At 40.7% G+C, this 19,147-nt stretch overlaps 1 protein-coding gene across 1 annotated transcript in view; it reads left to right on the forward strand.

Moving 5' to 3' along the window:
- The window catches only part of THSD7A (thrombospondin type 1 domain containing 7A), a 934,571-nt gene that overhangs the window by 393,853 nt on the left and 521,571 nt on the right, over positions 1-19,147 (forward strand). The window contains exons 3-4 of the mRNA XM_069211831.1: positions 8,331-8,576; positions 10,408-10,589. Coding sequence (XP_069067932.1) covers positions 8,331-8,576; positions 10,408-10,589 — 428 coding nt within the window. The remainder of the gene's footprint in view (positions 1-8,330; positions 8,577-10,407; positions 10,590-19,147) is intronic.

Consider the following 19,147-nt stretch of genomic DNA (forward strand, 5'->3'; position numbering starts at 1 on the left):
CATTTATTATCCTTTTCTTGTAAAAGAGTGGGGCCACGGGCTGTGATGAGCAAGGAGGGGGAGCACCATAGCTCGGTGCTCCATCCAATCCTAACTAACGCTGCTTTCATGCTTCTGGCAGCATGAAAGCAGTGTTAGGATTTTACGCAGGGTAGGCTGAGAGCCTGTGTCTGCTTTGCCATCGAGGACCAAGGATCCTTATGGTGCGGCAAGAAAGGTACTTTTTAAAACAAAATAATTATATTTTGTGTCCCCCTTGCCCTGGCACGCGCCACCCCTTTTTCCTCCCGCGAGCCGCCACTGATATCACGTCCACCTTATTACGATTCCATTATGTCCTATGGACATTGTAATGCGGTAGACAGGATATCCATTAAGTTTGTGACAGAGTAACCCATCCACCAAACTCCAAATCAGGCCCTATATTTTTATTAGTTTTTGCCTGATGCTTGTAATCTATTAACGCAAAAAGTGTTAGCGTGTTTTAGGAGGTTGCACTCTGAAATGGTGTTCCAAATTACCATTACACTTTTCCATGCTAGTGGACAAGGCAGGTGCTGCCATTCCTGACCTGTTTAGCCTCTGCAATTGAAAAGGAGCAGAGCACAATTTTTTTGTGACATGCCAGAGACTTTGAGCTGCAGTTGGACGCTATTAAGTCTGGTTTAGCCATATATGCACTTCAAGTTAATCTAAGTATTTTAACAAAATCCACCCCTGCTTAAGCATCACTGTTTATGTGTTGTCTATATGTCTGTGTACATGCATGTTTGCACATATGGGTATGATGTTCATGATAGGGGTGCCTGTATGTGTGATTTCTGTTACTGCATCCAAACATACCACAACACTGCACATTCCATTGCAACTAAAGAATGTACACACCTAAAAAAGGCAGACTTATTGAATTTGCAAAAGCTTATTTCCCTTCCTTGCAATCTGATTGTGAGTTTTTTTTTAAATTTGTTGTAGTACTAAGTGATGGGATTAACAGTGTATTCTTATTGAGCACAAGATAGTTCTCTATATACTTTCACCTTGTGTCGTAGAATCATTAAAAAATTATGATTTTGTCTGTGAACCTCTGCAGGTTCTTTAGTCCACTCAGCATCACCTGAAAATGCATCTCCTTAAAAAGGTATTTTTAAATGAATTTTCTTGCTAGATGTCTTTTGTTAAAATAGCCTGAGTAATTTTCAGGTAATTAATTGCTGTGGAATTCATCAAGGGCATGTACACAAAATTTATTAGTAAATGCACAATATCCAAGCCATTTCAGGGATCATTTTGGCTTTTGGGTGTATTGAGATATATTGTGCTGTTTGTCTCCTAATTGAACAACCCTTTGATGCTTATATGGAATGTCATGTTTGAGACAATGAGGCCTAGGAGAATTATGAGACCATCTGGCATATCCTTGCACTGGAACATGCCCTTCCTCTTGTTCATTAACTATGCCACTGTCTAGTAGCATTCACCAAGGTACCTAGCTATAGAGATGGAAAATATGTACTGATTTAGGGGGTTATTCTAACTTTGGAGGAGTGTTAATCCGTCCCAAAAGTGACGGTAAAGTGACGGATATACCACCAGCCGTATTACGAGTTCCATAGGATATAATGGACTCGTAATACGGCTGGTGGTAAATCCGTCACTTTTCCGTCACTTTTGGGACGGATTAACACCTCCTCCAAAGTTAGAATAACCCCCTTAATGGCCTGTTGTATCCTTAAAATATTGCTGAAATTGGTTTACAGGAAATAATTGGTGAGCAAGTTTTTCTGCTGGTTATTACTGCAAAGAGTACCAGGGAAAAAAAGTCTCCCACCGAAATTGAGTCAATTTTGTAAATGAATGGGGTTTGTTAGTGGTGACATGGCTTCTGTTTATGGAGTTGTTCATACTGGTGTGGGAGGGAAACTCTGTCCAGAAAGACAACTACTGCACCATTGTTCCCTTATTCCCTATTACTACATGTTGAACCTGCCCTACACAATTTGGTACAAATGAACAGTAGTCTGGGAGGCTTAAAGAACACTAGGCTGAAATTTGAAAATGTGCTCCCAGTCTCAGCTGCTTTGCCCAACCTTTCATCTGTTCATTTGTCCCTGTAGGGCAGTTAACATCACATGCTGTAGGGAAGAAAGCACTCGCACTCACAGGGTAAGAGGAGCTATCCAACTCCTCTGGGTTTATGTAATGCTGTAATTTTGACTGACTGTAAGTATACTGAGAGTGCTTCACATTTTCTTCTGATTTTTGACAAGCAGAACACAAGGCCTCATTTGGTAAGGGGTGATAACACAATTCCCTGACAAAGGACAATGCCTTTTTTTGCCTCCAATGCACTGCAATAGCTCCTGGGATACCATCACCGAGACCTTTTATTAGTTTCAGCTCTGTCTGGTTGTTGACTGTAAAATGCTATAAGCCCAGAGCTCTGCCTCTCCATACTTACCTTTTATAATTTTTAATAAACCATACTCATCTATCTATCCCTTTTTCTCTTGGAAATCTGTTGCTTTCCTACAAGGCCCAATATTCTGATTTGATTTGTTACACATTCAGTATCCATAGCTGAGCATGTCTAATGGAGAGCTTAGTAGTCAGTGAGATAACATGGACAAGTATCATTCAGTTAAACACCAAACTATAGGAAGCGTGGCAAGCAGTCATGAGAATAATACTTTCCGTATGTATATGCTTCCTATAATATCAAGTATGTCAATGCCATAAATATTTGTCTTGCTATAGACAGTTTTAGCTGCTATCAACTGATCAACTATTTAAAAGCGACAATAGATAGATAGAACAGCGAGAGAGAGAGAGGGTTTTGAGTAATTGGCTTGCATGTGCTTTCTATGCTTTTTCATTGCTTGCATGGGCTATCCATGAAACACCCCATTCTGTTGATTGGTTTGTTGCATTGTACTATTTGTTTCCCATTAGATTAGGATGGTAGGTTCAAGTAATGCATTTGACAGACTAAAGATATATTATAACATATAGATTCTAGTTGAAATTCCAGGTATTGATGTAAAGACATGTAAAGACCTGACATCACATAGGCTTTCCTAAAGATACAATGCAAATACTGGCTTTTTTGTCAAACATATCTACTACTAAAAAAATTGGCTCTGTATACCTTTAACTTCACTATTTACAGTGCAAACTACGTTTCTGGCTTCTTTTCATAACACTCTTCTTTGCTTAGCATGGTTAATGCCATTTTCAGCAAAGGTACCCACCCTGCTTCCACCTTCCATATATTTCTAGATCAAAATGATACTTCATTATGGCATTTACTTTTTGGGGTAGCAGGGGCCAAAGCACACACAATTACAACATTGATAAACTGTTATCAAAGACGTCACCTAACAAAAAGCCTGACCTATTGGCTTTGCCAACACTTGTTAGATGTTGCATCTCTTAAAACATATTCATGAACAAACCAAATGACTGCTAATTATTTGCAAACTAAGGGAAAATGTGGCTTCTTTCATAAGTATCATAGATGGACAGGGCTCGTCATGATGTGGTGCCATGACCATACATTTGAAACTAGAAGGAGTCTTCTTCATGATCAAAATGTATTGGAGGCCTAAATCTTCAGCTCATTAGACTAGTTTAGTAGTAGATTTCAACTGTACCCCTTAGCCAACTATTTCCATGACCTTGGAGACACTAGAACGTCTCCAGAGCTACATTACAACAATTTTCATTGACTTACACCAGACAATGCTTTTGACCAATTATCATGGCCTTCTCACTAATGTTCGATGCTGCTGTTCCCCAAGGCTTTAGTATCTTGCTACCGTCTCACTTTTAGGCTCATGGGTGTTCATTTCTGGATGTCATCTCATTCCTATGATCCTTTCAGGCCACCAGATCTTTCAATATTCTGATAACTCTGATCATTGGAAAACCATGACAAATATTGCATTCAAACATTTAATCCATAAACCTCCACTAAAGCATTTTAAGACCACTTTTAGCTATGTGCTGCATTTGAAAAAAACTAACAAAGAAATAAATAATATCAAACATTGATAGGGTGTCAAAATCAACTTTGGCATTCTGATAATACCATGGATGTTTGGAGTACCCTAAAAGACATTCAGCATACTTCATATTGTATTTATTTTGAATTTTTCACGGTACGCACTGTGAATTGATCACATCAAGGCCCTTTTTCAGATTAACAGGTACAGCCTTCTTGTCATTCAGATTTTTTTTACATCCAAGTAAAATACTTTTCATTGTTTTTATAATTTTTAAATGACTTATATTTATTGCAGGACTGGGACCAAATAGCAGTGAAAGAGACTTCTCCATCTTAGGTTTTATGACAGAGAATTATTTTTCACATCTGTATTACATAAAGTGCCCCAGGGGCACAACGGGTGTTTGTGCTTGCTATGTGCACCCCTGTGGCACTTTGGTATTACAGAAGGGGCAGCAGATGCATGTGTGCCCCCTTCTGTAATACCGATAGCACTGGTGCACACATAGAGCCAGCACTTTCACCAGAGGGTGTTCCCTCATTTGCATGGGGGAATGGCCCTATGCTAATGAGGGAATCCCTTTACCTCTGCACCCACAAAGTAATATAAATGTGAGCACAGAGGCAAATAAGTTGTCAGGATGTGCATTGACAGTGTGTCACCTAAAAGGTGGTGCACTGTCAGTTCAGTCCCTGATGGCAGCCCTCTTGAGGAGGGAAAAGGGGCTCTACAGACCCCCCCAGACATCCCCTTGCAGGTGTCTGTAGTCACTCGCTGCACTCGCCTGCAAGGGGATGTCTAATCCCGCTTAAATGTTCAGGCAGGTCGCCACCTGCACAGTGAAACACAGAGCGGCTTTTACGTTTTTGACCTGAATGTGCTGATCTGAGGGCAGCGCGAGTTTGCAGCTGCCCTGGGGGCAGCACATTCAAAATAATAGAGAGCACTTTCTCTGTTTGCACCTTGTGCACCTGTTTCAAGGTGCCTCATAGCACAGAGAAAGTGCACCCTAAATAAATAATGTTTGGTATTGCCAGATTGGTAATAGAAAATCCTACTTCCTGGTAAAGTTGGATTTAATATTACTATTTTAGAAAGTGGGCATTTCTCTGCACTTACTACCATCTGTTCCTTACAGACCTGCCTCCAATCCACGTCTGGTCTGTGCTGGTTGACAGATCCCATTGTGCAATTCACCTACACAACCATAAACAAAGGTCACTCAGTCACATCTGCATATATCTGCATACTGAATGGGTCTCCCTGGGCAGGAAGGGTGGAGGGGCTCTCTCTTACACTTCAGTGGCCAGTGGCCTGCCCTCACACAAAGGACTGATAACTCCCCACAGGGATCCTGACAGAAAGGACTAGGCTGAAAGCGGAGCTTGTGCAGTTCAAAACCACTCTTTGAAGTTTCCACCAATTCAAAGGCATTTTTGGGTATCTAAACGGGGTTTCTGACCCCATCAAATCAGACACTTCTGGATCTACACCTGGACTGTGTCAGAGAGACTGCCTGGCTGCCCAAAAGACACATCTGGACTGCTTTGCTGAAGGACTGCTTTCCTGCTTGTTGCCCTGCTGCCTGATGCTCCTGAAGGACTCTGCGTTCCTCCTACAGTGCTCTCCAAGGGCTTGGATTGAGCTTGCCTCCTGTTTCTGTAGTTTCAGGACCAACTTCAGAAAATCCTCATGCGTAGGAAACTTGATGCAACGCCTGCAGAAATCAATCCAATGCCTGCATCGCGACTGAAAATCACCACACCATCAACAAGAACAACGCAGTACCAGCTTCCCGACTGGAGATTCGACGCAGCGCCTGTCAAGCGGCGGAAAATGTACTACATCGCCTACCAGATCGACGCAGCACCTGCTCCTTCTACCAGCGCATCAAAGATTTTCAATGGATTGTCCCTGGGTGTCAAAATATCCCAGCATCGCAGTGAGGAACCAAGACTGCACCCCTGAAAAATGACGCATCAACTTGCAGCATGGAAAAAAAACAACGCATCATCTGTGCCACACTGGAAATTCCATTGCAACACCCTATTCTTCTATGCATCTCCTTCTCTCCGGTCCCTGTCCATCGTATTCTTTTACCCAACCCAGGTACTGTGTGATGCAAAGATACAACCTCTGTTTCTTAAGAAATTAGAATCTTTGAAATCTTTAAAAAGTGATATTTCAACTTGTGCATATTGGATTCTTGTTGCTTTTTACCGTATTTTATTCAGATAAATATTATCTATTTTGTTAAACCTGTGTGGTGTATTTTTGAGGTGTTTCACTGTGTTACTGTATACTTTACACCGTGCCTTTTAAGTTAAGCCTGCCTGCTCTGTGCCAAGCTACCTGAGGGTGAACAAAGGATAATTTAGGTTGTGTTGTGACTTACCTTGACTAGGATTGTGGTCCCTGCTTGTACAAGGGTGTATACCTCTGCCAATTAGAGACCCCATTTCTAACCTTACTTGTAACTTTATATTGTTTGACGATATTGTAGGGCTTTTCCCCGTGTAAGTGGTGTGATCCTATGATTTCAATTTAGACACTATTGGTAGTGCTGAATGGTAAAACCTTAGTTAAATGCCTGTGATTCTGAAATACAGATTATCCATAGGAGTTTATAATAATTTCAAAAGACTGTCAGTGACAGGTCCAACAGCAAATTCTACTATCTCTGTTTAGCTTTGTCTCAAAGAAACGCTAGGGTTTTTTCCTAGGGTCATTCTTTGAAAATCACATTATTGTATTTTGCATGTGTGCTCTTTTATTGAGGTGATGGTGTTTGCCAAATCAACATGATGGATAGAAGGGGTCATGTTACTGACATTGTTCCCCGTCTCTTCATCCCACCACTCCCTGCTTTATTTTTATTTTTTTATTTTTTCTGAAAGACCTTCATCTGCACATTGCTATATGGTCATTCACCTTTATCATTCTTCATGGCATCCTGGTGCAAAATTAATTTCTTAATTTGCTGTTACACATATGCCTCATAGTCCATCTTGCAATGCCTTTGTTTTATGAGAAGAAACATTCCAAGATGACATCCCATTCATGTGATTAGATTGGCAGCCATTTTGGAGTATTTTCTCATAAAGTGCAAGTTAGTCGCTGGTGCACCAGCATGCAAGCTGAAGCATGCACATGTGTTAAAAGCTATCATGGAATGTTTTTCCTTATGATAAAAAAACATTCTAAGTTGACCTCCCATGTGTGTACAAGCACAGGCAGCCATTGTTAAATGGGTGTGCTCATAAAATAAAAGAAATATTCTAAAATAGATGCCCTTTTGTAAACATGTATTCTGAGGGATTGACAGCACTATTGGATTTGTTTGGTTGCTGGATACCAAAGCAAAGACGCATTGGCAAACCTAAGAGCTCTGCACAGATTTATTACAGGCAAGATCAATTAACTTTGTCAGTGTTTGCTCCCTTTTATGTTTTCTGGTTGAACAAGTTGGGAACTATGCAAGCTCTGTTTCTAGCAGTTGACAACCATGAAGAATGGCCCACTGACAAACTTTCATGCAACATTACATCTCCATAGTAGACAAAAAGACCATAGTTTGTATCATGTGCACAAGGTACCTCACCAACTTGAGCCTACCTGGGCTGTGGTGTTATTGAGGCTTGTCCACTGCAATGTCATGTAGGCTGGATCTCACTTGAAAGAGACTGAAATGCTTTAAAATGAGGGTGGTCTAAAAAAAAAAGCTAATTAATCTTGTGTGTTTCTTCCCGTGATTTTGAGCATATCAAGAGTGAGTTACCGCTTGTATCTAACCGGGATGACAAGTCATAGACTAATAACCAAATAATGTGTCCTTCTTCCATTGGTCTCCCTTTATGGTCATTAACCGAAACTCTAAATGCAGTGAATCTCACACATTTTCCATTTCCATATGGTGTTAGACCAGACCTGTTATCACTGTTTCACTTATTTTATATGAATAAACAATTTCTGTATCAAGGTGTTAAGTTTACATTAGATGGTATGCAACTTCTACTGATGATAGTTGTCGCATTCTTCACCTTATTAAGAAAGACCTCAAACGTATCTGATCTGAAACATTTATGGACACCTGTTGGTACACAATGTTTTAGCTATTTTTGAGCATCAGAGTAAGTGAGAGGATCCTAATTTTATTTTAACAAGTTTAAGATTTTTTATCAACTGTATGAAGTGAAAACAGGTAGTTTAAGTGATGAATGAATAGGTGATTTTCTTGCAAGTTTTACCAACCAATGTAAAGAATGTTTAAATGAAGACATATGTTGTGTTTGTCCACATGCTAAAATGTGTCCTTAACTTCCACAGCTTCTGCCAACAAGATCAGTTGCCAATTACTTTCCAGTCCTGTGTGGTGCCAAAGGAATGCCAAGTGACAGAATGGTCAGAGTGGAGCCCTTGTTCAAGGACGTGTTACATGTCATTTCCTTCTGGAAATCGCACAAGAACGCGGACTGTCACACAACTTCCCATTGGCAGTGAAAATGAATGCCCCGAACTGGAGGAAACTGAACAGTGTGCCCCAGCGGTAGATGGCGTCCCAGCTTGTGCTGTGTATGTATACATTTTTTTTTTTTGCAGTCTCCAACACGGAATGAGAAAATAAAGTATATGCAAATAATTTTTAACAGGTTTAAAGCACTCTGGGCAAACCTTCTATGGTACAATTATAACCTGGGTTTGTGTGTCTTAAACTGTCCATGGGCTCTCGGTCCTGCTTCAGTGCACTGGGCATAATTTGTGATGCATTTGTGGTGTTGCATATGTAAATTAGAAGCAGGGATACTAATTTCCCACAATAGTGGACACCTGCAATGCACAATGATTGTTGCTTTTTACACAAGTCACAGTCTTAGGCTAAAGAAATAGCAGGCTTATCATTGTGATGCAGTGCATGTTACCATTATGAATCACACTTATGTCTCACTGCATTGTGCCTGTTAAAGTTACAGCTCCAAGTGCCTCCACTGTGCCTAAGTTTCCAAGAACGTGAAGTAATTTCACGGTGCTATTTGCTATTCCTCAACATTCACCAACATATTTAGGAGCACACGCTTCAGTTTTCTCTAAATTAAATAATTATACAAAGGTTGAATAGAAAGGCAGTAACTATGGGGGTCATTATGACCCTGGCAGGCTTTGACCGCCAGGGCCAAAACGACGGGAGCACCGCCAACAGGTTGGCAGTGCCTCCCGGCGTATTTGGACTGCGGCGGTAGCGCCGCGGTCGCACCGCCGGGGCCGGCGGTATACCACCATTTTAGCCCCGGCGGTGATAATCCACCAGGGCAGCGCTGTAAGCAGCGCTGCCCTGGGGATTATGATTCCCCTACCGCCAGCCTGTTTCTGGCAGTTTGTACTGCCAGGAAGAGGCTGGCGGTAAGGGGACTCAGGGGGCCCCCAGGCAGAGCCACGTCGCGCATTTCACTGCCCGAATTTCGGGCAGTGAAATGCGCGACGGGTGCTACTGCACCCGCTGCACATCAGCATTGCCGCCGGCTCAATTACGAGCCAGCGGCAATGTTGATGTGACTTTTCCGCTGGGCCAGCGGAAATGTCAAAATAGGGAGCCAGCCATACCGCCAGCAATGGCGGTATTCTGGCACCTGCAACCTCGGCGGTCTGCCATGCAGACCGCCGAGGTTGTAATGACCCCCTATGTGTCAGATTAGTTTTCACCCTCAATAATACTTTTGTCATCAAGTAGCCCCTTTCCTTTCACAGATGGTGATACCTGAACATGAGTATTCTTGAAATTGTCTATTTTCCCCTCAAGTACATACAGTTTTTTAAGTACAGTGTAATACCCTTCAGCTTTTCTGTTTCAAAAGTGTATTGAGCTGTCTTTCTCATGTACTACAGCTGTGTCATTTTACCGACACCTCTAGGTAAGTGATGTGGTGTAACACAGGATGTCAAATGTTTCACTTTCAGTCCTGAGGGTTTTTCCCCCTCCAAATAATTTCTAAAGGAGAATGTGGCTATCCAGTAATGTAGTATAGGCATTATATGAAATACCATCCACCATACTAGTTTCTCTAATTGCATACCTGTTTATAGCAACCAACGATATATCTTGTTGGGGTAGTCCATGATTTAGCTCAAGGAGAAGGTGTTAGCTCAGCGATATCTTCCATTAATTAACCTGAGCTTGGAACACATCGAACCACAATAAGGTCATGTGGGGCTATAAAATTGTATTACTTCAGTTGTCCAGAGTTATACGACGTTGAAAGAGAGTAATCCTTAAACGTTCAACCATATCAATCAAGAAAAGCTTTTTGATCTTGATGTTCCATGCAGCCTAACTATTTATTTAGCTTCTTTCCTTTGTTTTGTCATTTGAGCACCTTATACAGAAATTATGATGTTTTTTACTCAACAGTTATTCATGGAGAACCACAGAGTGGACTGAGTGCCGTGTTGACTCTTTATTGAGTCAACAAGAAAAAAGAAGAGGGAATCAAACAGCCCTTTGTGGTGGAGGAATTCAGACCCGTGAGGCTTACTGTGTACAATCTAATGAAAATCTGTTGTCCTATATGAACACGCTGAAAGAAAAAGAAGGTAAGTCTGATTCCTGCACTTGTAATATCAATATTCTTAATAGCCAAATTAAATCATGGAAAGGTTAATCACCCGTTTTCCTAATGTTTACAGGGATACACAGAGGGTGAGCAGGAACTGTATTTTTATACAAGTATTGTAAACATAATTTACATTTCTAATGCACACTAAAACCCAAGGGTCTCTAGGTTCAACTCTGGGTGGGAACGTGCAGTTATATAGAAACGTACAATGTACTGTGTGTTACAAGAATTCTTCAGCCTCCATCTTTAACAAGGGTGGTATGTTTTGGTCAGACACATCTAGGAAGGAAATTCATTGCTACCATTGTTCTACAGGGTAAACTTTCAAGTTAGGTTAATAGTGTGCAAAGAAAAGAAAGACCACTTCACTCATAAAAGAATCACATGTGCTTAACTTCCATCCAGAATTAATCAGCTAGGTGCAAAAGACAATAGAGCTTCTCTTAATTTGCCCAATGCAGAAATGTAGAAATTTGTGACCCAAGGTTACAGAAAAGTGTGCACTAGGCTTCTAGGTCCCATAACTGTGGAATCAAGTGAAGGCTGTACTTGAGAACCAGGCGCTTACAGACATACACAGACATAAGATCTGCTCTCTTAAAATGTGCATGCTCTCTCTATTAGTAGGATGTCCATACAACTAAAAGAGCCTTTATGATCTATTCTGCAGAAGGAGATTGCATTTTCTCATTCTACTGGGATGCAGAGTTGTTCGTTTGTCATTTTAGGGTGGTTGTTCAGTTTACAAAAATCTTTTCCAATTTTAAGTTTATTCCTTTGATATGTGGGTTAGTGAGTGGCTATGAATGTGCTGTTGAGGTGGCCAAGAATATCCAAATATACAGCTTTGGGCGCTGTGTTGTGTGCATTATTGTTCTGGAGATTCCTAAGTTGATACTGTTGGTGTACCGCCTACATAAAATATATTTGTGTTCATGTGTAGCTTCGGGGAGATAGACTGATATCAATGTAGTTGGTGAAAAGTGTTTGTGTAGTTTTGGATGCATGGGAGATTTTATGCCTGTTACTATTTATTGGGTGTTCAAGTGTCCAATTGAAAAAACATACTAAGAGGCATTAACTAAAAGCAAATAAATTGGTTTGCTTTATCACGTTTGCAAAGGGGAAAGAAATCCCACCTTATTCATTGCATACATGTGCATTTAATCATTTAGAAAGGGAATATTACAGAATAAAGTCTAACTTTTATTTCACACAACAAATTCAAAATACTGACAGCCCTATCCACCTGCTCCTGGCATGATATATTAATAAGAGTAGCAATCCTCTGCTCCCTTCATATGTATACTAAGCATAAAATAAGGATGGGCTCCCTTGCTCTCACTTTTGCTGCAATATAACAAAATTAAGGTGTCCTTTAAACATGTCGTTTACCATGCTGTAACTGTGAAATTGTATTGAGGAGCATGGGGCTTATTGGACCTCGGAGGCAGGAAAAAGATCAGCCAATATTTGGGATGACAACATATAACATGTCCATCACTATGTAAGCTGGTAAAGGTTTTCTACATTGAGAAAATCTACACGGCATCAACCTTAACATGAAGTCTACCACACTCTTCCTGACCACCTTCAGCAGCAGTCTTTATATCTGCATTTGTGTACACTGCAGAGGGTAAAGTGTGTAAAGAAGCCCTACAACTTACATCCAGCAGCTGTGGTAACCCTGATTGAGTGTGTATCAAATAAGCATGTCTCCTTACAAACAATCACAACAGCACCCTAATGTTCAACAACTGGCAAAACACTTCATACCCACATTTTTAGTTTCTGCTTAGTGATACTGTACATGCTACAATAAGACTCATTGAAGATTTCATGTTTTAAGCACATTAGCCATGTCTTAAGCATGGAGACAAATTTTTGAAATCATTGATATAAGGCGATAGAGAGGACCTGATGCACACAGGTAAACTTACACCTTTGTGTAAATTTACTATTGTTTGCTATTCACAAAGGGATTTATGAGGAGCATTTTTGCAAGTGTGGAGTTTCCATACATAAAATCATAGGTCTTTCTATGTGTCGAGACTCAGCACTCGCAAAGATACTACTCATAAATCCCTTTCTGAATAGTAAACAATTGTAAACGTACACAAATGTGTAAGTATACCTATGTGAATCAGGCCCCGAATATTTTGCACAGTAGCCTTCATTTGGTTTCTGAATGGCTATGAGGACCTGTCTTTCAAAGAAGGAGGCCTTAGAATATTGAGGATCACAGACGCATTTAGAGATCAACAAGGCACAGGTTTTAAGTGAAAGAGGGATACGGATAGGTTGCATTAAAATGGTCCCTAAAGTCTTACATATCTGTGAATAACGAAGCAGATCTGTTAAAAGCACAAATATCCACAATCTGGTATAATCCCAGTTGATGGATTCATAAGGATGGTGACAGGGATTTAGGTGTCAGACACTGAATTTCATGCACTTATTATCATAAGTCATACATCATAACACTCATATGTAACAATTTGTTTTTGTATTGAAAAATTAGAGTAAACAATTGTACCAATAATCAATAAAGAGTACCTAAATGTCTGTATCTGTTGAAATACACTGGGATATGCGACCCACCGAGTTAGGAGCCTGACTTTCCCCATTCTTGGAAACCATGGAGGGATGTGTCCAGACACACTCGGCTTGTATTAAATACAATTTCAGGATTCATGAGTAGCAATCGTCAAAAAGCATTGGAATGGTTTTGGATCTTAATCCTGTGGTCTTTAGATCACAAGGATGTCCAGGTCATTTGACATGTGGTTGTACTACAGTTATAGTAACACAAGTTGCAAAGTTACTAAGTAGTGATTCATTGTATTCATGTTACATCACATAAACCTTATATTTGTAAATGTATGCATCTTTAATGAAGATTAAAATGAACAAAGCTATAATATTATAGAGGAAAATGTGTCTTCAGTTGCTGCACATATACAAAATTCCAGCAATAAAAAGCCACAGCTTATAGTGATGTAGGTAAGTGAGCTCAATGAGATGATTGCTTGCTCACAGATGTTAACCCTGGCAAAGTCAACTCAGTCTTCCATCCTTCAAAAGTAATTAATTTGAGTACCAACTTCAATTGGGTAATAATATTGACACGGAAAATGTTTCCATGTGAGGCACTTTGGATTAGCATTTTATATATAGAACAGATTATCATTATTACATTTCACATCTACCTAATATCATTTCAATAACCATCTCTTTAAAGATTTTTTATATTATGTAAAATAAGTTCTTCTAAATGCAAAATGGCATAGAGCATGACTCAAATGTGTGGAGCATCAATACTTATTAATAAACTGTCCCCAAGATATCATAAGTTTATTAAAAGCACACAATTTCCAAAGTATTTTATGACTATTTATTAATGAACAGAGTGGGTTAAGAATTTTCTTCACAGAGCCTTACAAACCTCTATTCCAGGATATTCAGACATACTCCAGCAGAGTGTTCTTAAATAGTCCAAAAAACACACAAAGAAAAATATTCTTTCGTTGAAGTTTAATATAGGGTATGGCAAGTACTTTTACACTTTGTATAGCGGTTGCTAGGCCATGCTCCAATATATGGTTATACTTGTGAGAATTTTTAAGTCCATGCCACCCATGGCTTTGTTAATACATACTTTAAGTTGTACTAACTAATACCCTAAAATAAAAGCACTCAATTCTGTGTCTAACCTTAATGGTCTTAAAGGTTGAAAAATATTTATTTTTTGGCAAATATATCTCCCTCAGTTCACGCTGTAAAACAATTCAAGGATAGTTGAATTCTATAATCTGGAGGAGGACGTTTTTGTATTGTGAAACCAATTCTTGTGTTCTCTAATGTCAATCCAGAAAAACCTCAGTGATTCATCATTGATCAACATATGGGTGTTATTCAAGCCTGTGAAATGTTATGATATTCTAAAAGGAGCAGTCTGAGGCATGTTGAATGCAATCATGACATGCATCGAAATTGTATTCAGGAATGCTGAGCTGTGTAAATTACATGAGGGTAGTTGATTTAGGGAACCTGCAAGGCTATTGTGATGTCACTGCATTACAGCATGTATTACTGTATGTGGAAACATTGACAGATAATCCAATGAGGCCACTTTGGAAGTACCAACAACTCTTCTCCACGGAAGAAGGCCCAAAACCTATTGACCTTGGGGAATTAACAGTCAGCCTTCGGGTGCTCATCCCTACTAGTGCATTGGATCACGGTGACTGTTGCAGAGTCAAGGGGAATGAGTCAGACCTCTGTCAAGTTCAAATTTGTCTCATGTTTCAATGATAATATAGTTTTACACTTCAAAAAGTACCAACAGTGGGCACATTAGCAGTCAGGGCTGCTTGCAAACAAGTTAAAAAAATAAAATCAGTATGGGATGAAGACTTCTACTTAACCTTGGCGTGAAAGTAAAAGTACATACCCCTAAGGGCTGTTATTAAGAGTCAGTGTTGCTGACTACAAAGGGATATTGACCAAGTGTTGAACAAGGTCTGCAGGGTGTGGCCTAAAAGTGGCACATGGTCAAGAAATGGCTTAGCCTGGGGCAATGGGGAGATGGGACATTTGTCAGGGTGGGATTAAAATGGAGTGTCTGTGTCACTACCTCCCACTGTTGATTGATTTGAGATCCATTTTCTGACAAGAATTCATTAAAATTATCCACGCTTTAAAGTTATTATATTAGGACATTGTTACAGACTAAGCATTGTTGGCAACACAAATGGGTCTGACTTCCTGTCAGCCTTTTAGCTTTGTCAATGCACGTTCTGATTTGTCATATTGTTGCATAATGTTCTTCTTGGGGAAGGTGCTCGGCTCTTATCAATCTAAAATAAACATTGGCTTAAAGCAAAAATATGGTTAGTCTAGACCTGGGTGAAATTATGGCAGTATAATTTGCGTAATTTCAAGTTATACTTTTGTTACAAAATTCCCAAAATTACATCATTGCACCAACTCACATAATTATGCCGCATTTGCTGTAAAAATTTACCACAAATGTGTAATTTCCAGTACAAATATAGAGGGAGACTACATGAGCGGATGCTTTTTGTGCTGCTTTTGTTTAAATGTGTCCTCATGCCAAACATTTACGCAAGTATGCATTTCTTTCTAAATTAAAGCGCAAAATGATGAACTTGCATTTTGCTTAAATATGCACAATTTTGCAATAATTTACTGTAGTTTTGCATAATTACACCAAGGCAAATTACATGAATTTTACACACTCCTAGATTGGTCCCAAATAGCACTTATTGTCATAATAGCTGTAGGAAAATAGATTATTAGTTGGGGAGGATATGGTTCCTAACAAAGTTTTAAGTCCCAAGGTTTTGTCAAGTCAAACATACAGTTTCAATAATATAAGCCCGGGCTCAATTCCTTGTAGCTGTGGCACAGAGCAGACAAGCGTAACTTACAAAAATGCTCAAGGTATTTAGCAAGACTGAACCAGGAAAAACATAACGCAATAAATATTTTCACAATCAATTTCTAAAAATTAAAAAAAATGTAATAACAAAAATGATACTGAAACAATTGAATAAGGAGGGGCAGAGTTATGATTTTTTTTAAAGTTTTAAGCCAAAAAGTGTGAAGAAAAAATAAAGTGCCAATCAGAAGTGCCTTTTCACATTTGACCATGTCGTAGGCACAGTTTCAGGCCAACTGCGAAGGAGCAGAAGTTGGACACACTTAACACCTGATCTTAAGTTTGGTGAACGGTACACCATCCATCAGGATGATGGAGGACATTTAGGGCCTAATTACGAGTGTGGCGGTCACTAGACCTCCAGACCAGTGGATGGCAGTCAGACCACCGCCAATGCGGCGGTCTGACAGTGACATTACAACACTGGCTGTCGGGCCACCAGGGAACTCTGCCAGGATCAGAGATCCCAGTGGTCTGGAGCTGGCAGTGCTCCTAATCTGCCAGGGCAGCACTGCCCGGGGATTATAACCTCCTCCTCTGGCAGCGGTTTTATGGCGGTACCACCACCATGAAAATGCTGGCAGAGAGTGGATGCAGGGGGCCCCAGGGGGACCCCTGCACTGCCCATGCACTTGGCATGAGCAGTAGAGGGCCCCCCCTTGCCAGAACCCTTGCAATGTTTACTGTCTGCTTTGCGGACAGTGAACATTGCGAGGGTGCTAGTGCACCCTGCTCTCTACAGCATTGCAGCCAGCTCAATTACAAGCCAGAGACAATGCTGTAGGCTGTTTCTCTCTAGGCCAGTAGTCAGAAACTCAGGTTGCCGCCCGCTGACCTAGTGGGAAACTCTTAATGAGGCCGGTGGGGAGGTAGCCAGTATGGCGGCAGCCTCCCCATCGGAAGTTGGGCGGCCGATGTAAACTGTCTGCCAAACTCATTATCAGCTTCTTAGTGTGCCATATTGATGAACTACCATCTGCTAAATTTAGAGATCACCTCAAGTCAAGCAGTTTTCTCTGTATTTTGAAAGGAACTCCTGACTGCTGTCAAGGCAGTTTCTGTCAAGGTACCAAAAAATTAGCAGGACAGCCGCAGTCAGTTTTCCATCAATCTTTAACCACCCTTTAGTTGTTCTGAATATCAGAGATTGTTATTATAAAGCAAGAAAACTAATGCACCCCCACATTCAGGGAGTTTTTTCCCCTGGGTGTGGTGGTCAATGCTTGTTTTTTTCTGTCCCTCACTGCCAAGCTTTCCTGATGGTGATGGACAGGAACAAAGGGCATCACAATCTGCATTCTTAATAGGAATGTTGGTGTTATGGCCTTTATCCAACAGCCTCTACTCTGTCAGGCTGTCGGAGGAAGCTTTCCATCAACAGTACCAACAACCGAGAGCTGGCGGTCCTTCTGACCCTAAATAGGGCAGTCAGACCATCAGTTTGATGGACAGCATACTCCATACCACCTACTATGAAGCCCTCAGTCCTCCAAACTCTAAATCTCCTCCATAGTATTTTTTATGGAAGAGCATGGTTGAAGTCTATATAAGACAAAGTCTTCTGAAAGTCAATAGCCACTAGACAAGGTCCTGTTGAGGCTGTTTGTTATGACAGAAAAAACACTAAGCTGGAAAATTCAAATTTCTCAGTCATCAAAGTCCTCTCATCAAGCAGACACTTTTTGCATCTTCACACAGACAAGATTTTTATCTTCAGACCTAGGGGTGGGTTTATAGCTTGGCAGTAGGTATACTCCATTGATGGATAATCCATATTGCTGAGATAAAGGATTGTCCACTGATTTTGATGCTGGCGGGCATTCAGTGTAACTATGGCAGTAACTTCTCCATCACCGTTATAGTCTATCTAATGGTTGTAGGTGAGGCCACCCAATTAGTATGGAAGGACATATGTAGCGTAGCTAATGGATGAATGTGACAACACCAAATTAGGATGGACGGAAATATAGCCAGTTATTTACTCTCTGTCACTGCCAGGCAAACCCTGGCAGTAAGGGACAGTAAAAAAGGAATAACGCCGCCCTTGTTATGGGAAATTGCTCCCATGGCGGGTGGCATTTTCTCTTTTTTTTTCAAAAAGAAAATCCCACTTCAGGATTTTCTTTTTGAAAGAAAGAAAAATGTCTGGTACAGGGCTTGCTTATGTAGTCAGAGCCCTGCCCCAAACAGCGAAGAGCATGACAGGAACTTCCGTGACAGTGGTTCCTGCCAGTGCATTATAAATGACTGCCTATTTGGCAGTCGTTTATAAATGTGGTCGGTGGTGGTCCCTCTACAATGGTGACAGAGCAATTTACTCCATCCCCCTGATGGAGTGATTGGCCCTCCGCCCATACATAAATCAGCCCTATATATTCTCTTTTTTTTGGAGCTCTAAATACTCCAAAGGGGCAATCCTGGAAGTTGTATTTGATTAAGTGCTTCTGGCATCAGATACCTTTGCTAGGATGTCCCATGGAAGTCCTGGAGGTATAGGATGCCCAAAAGTCCCAGCCTTTGGTCTTTTAAGTTTCCAAGGACAACATGAACAGCAGATATGGGCCATGACATACTCCACCTGGGCTACTAGGAAGACCCAGTCAAAGTCTATTTGTAACTGGTCACTCCAGGAAAAATGCCTCCTGTCTCTTGCTATATCCCTGTAGCCACACAGAAGGTTAGCTAACTGGCACTTTGTAGTCCAATGTAGAAGTGTGAGCATGTCCAGCCCTTCAGGTCCCCACCAATGTTACAGGCTGTAGGGACAGTTGTATTCTGTTATGCCAATGGCCCAGAAAACATTCTGGGGAGCTGGGTGTGAGATGCTACCTTTGTTCAATTCACTAATGGGTGAGTGTGGGTGACTCCTGGACACTATCTGACCAAAACCTTTCCGAAGGCAAACCTTCCCACCTTTGCAGCACATCCTGTTTGCCTCACTGCAAACTATCATACTGTGCACCATTCTCTGTAAAATCCAGCATTGCAAAATCTGTCTGCTCCTGGAGGGAGCATATGGCACACCTACTGCTGTGTCTAAGGTAACAATAAGCCCCCTTAACTTCTCCAAC

The sequence above is a fragment of the Pleurodeles waltl genome, chromosome 10 (genome assembly GCF_031143425.1).
Source record: "Pleurodeles waltl isolate 20211129_DDA chromosome 10, aPleWal1.hap1.20221129, whole genome shotgun sequence".
Lineage (NCBI taxonomy): Eukaryota > Metazoa > Chordata > Amphibia > Caudata > Salamandridae > Pleurodeles > Pleurodeles waltl.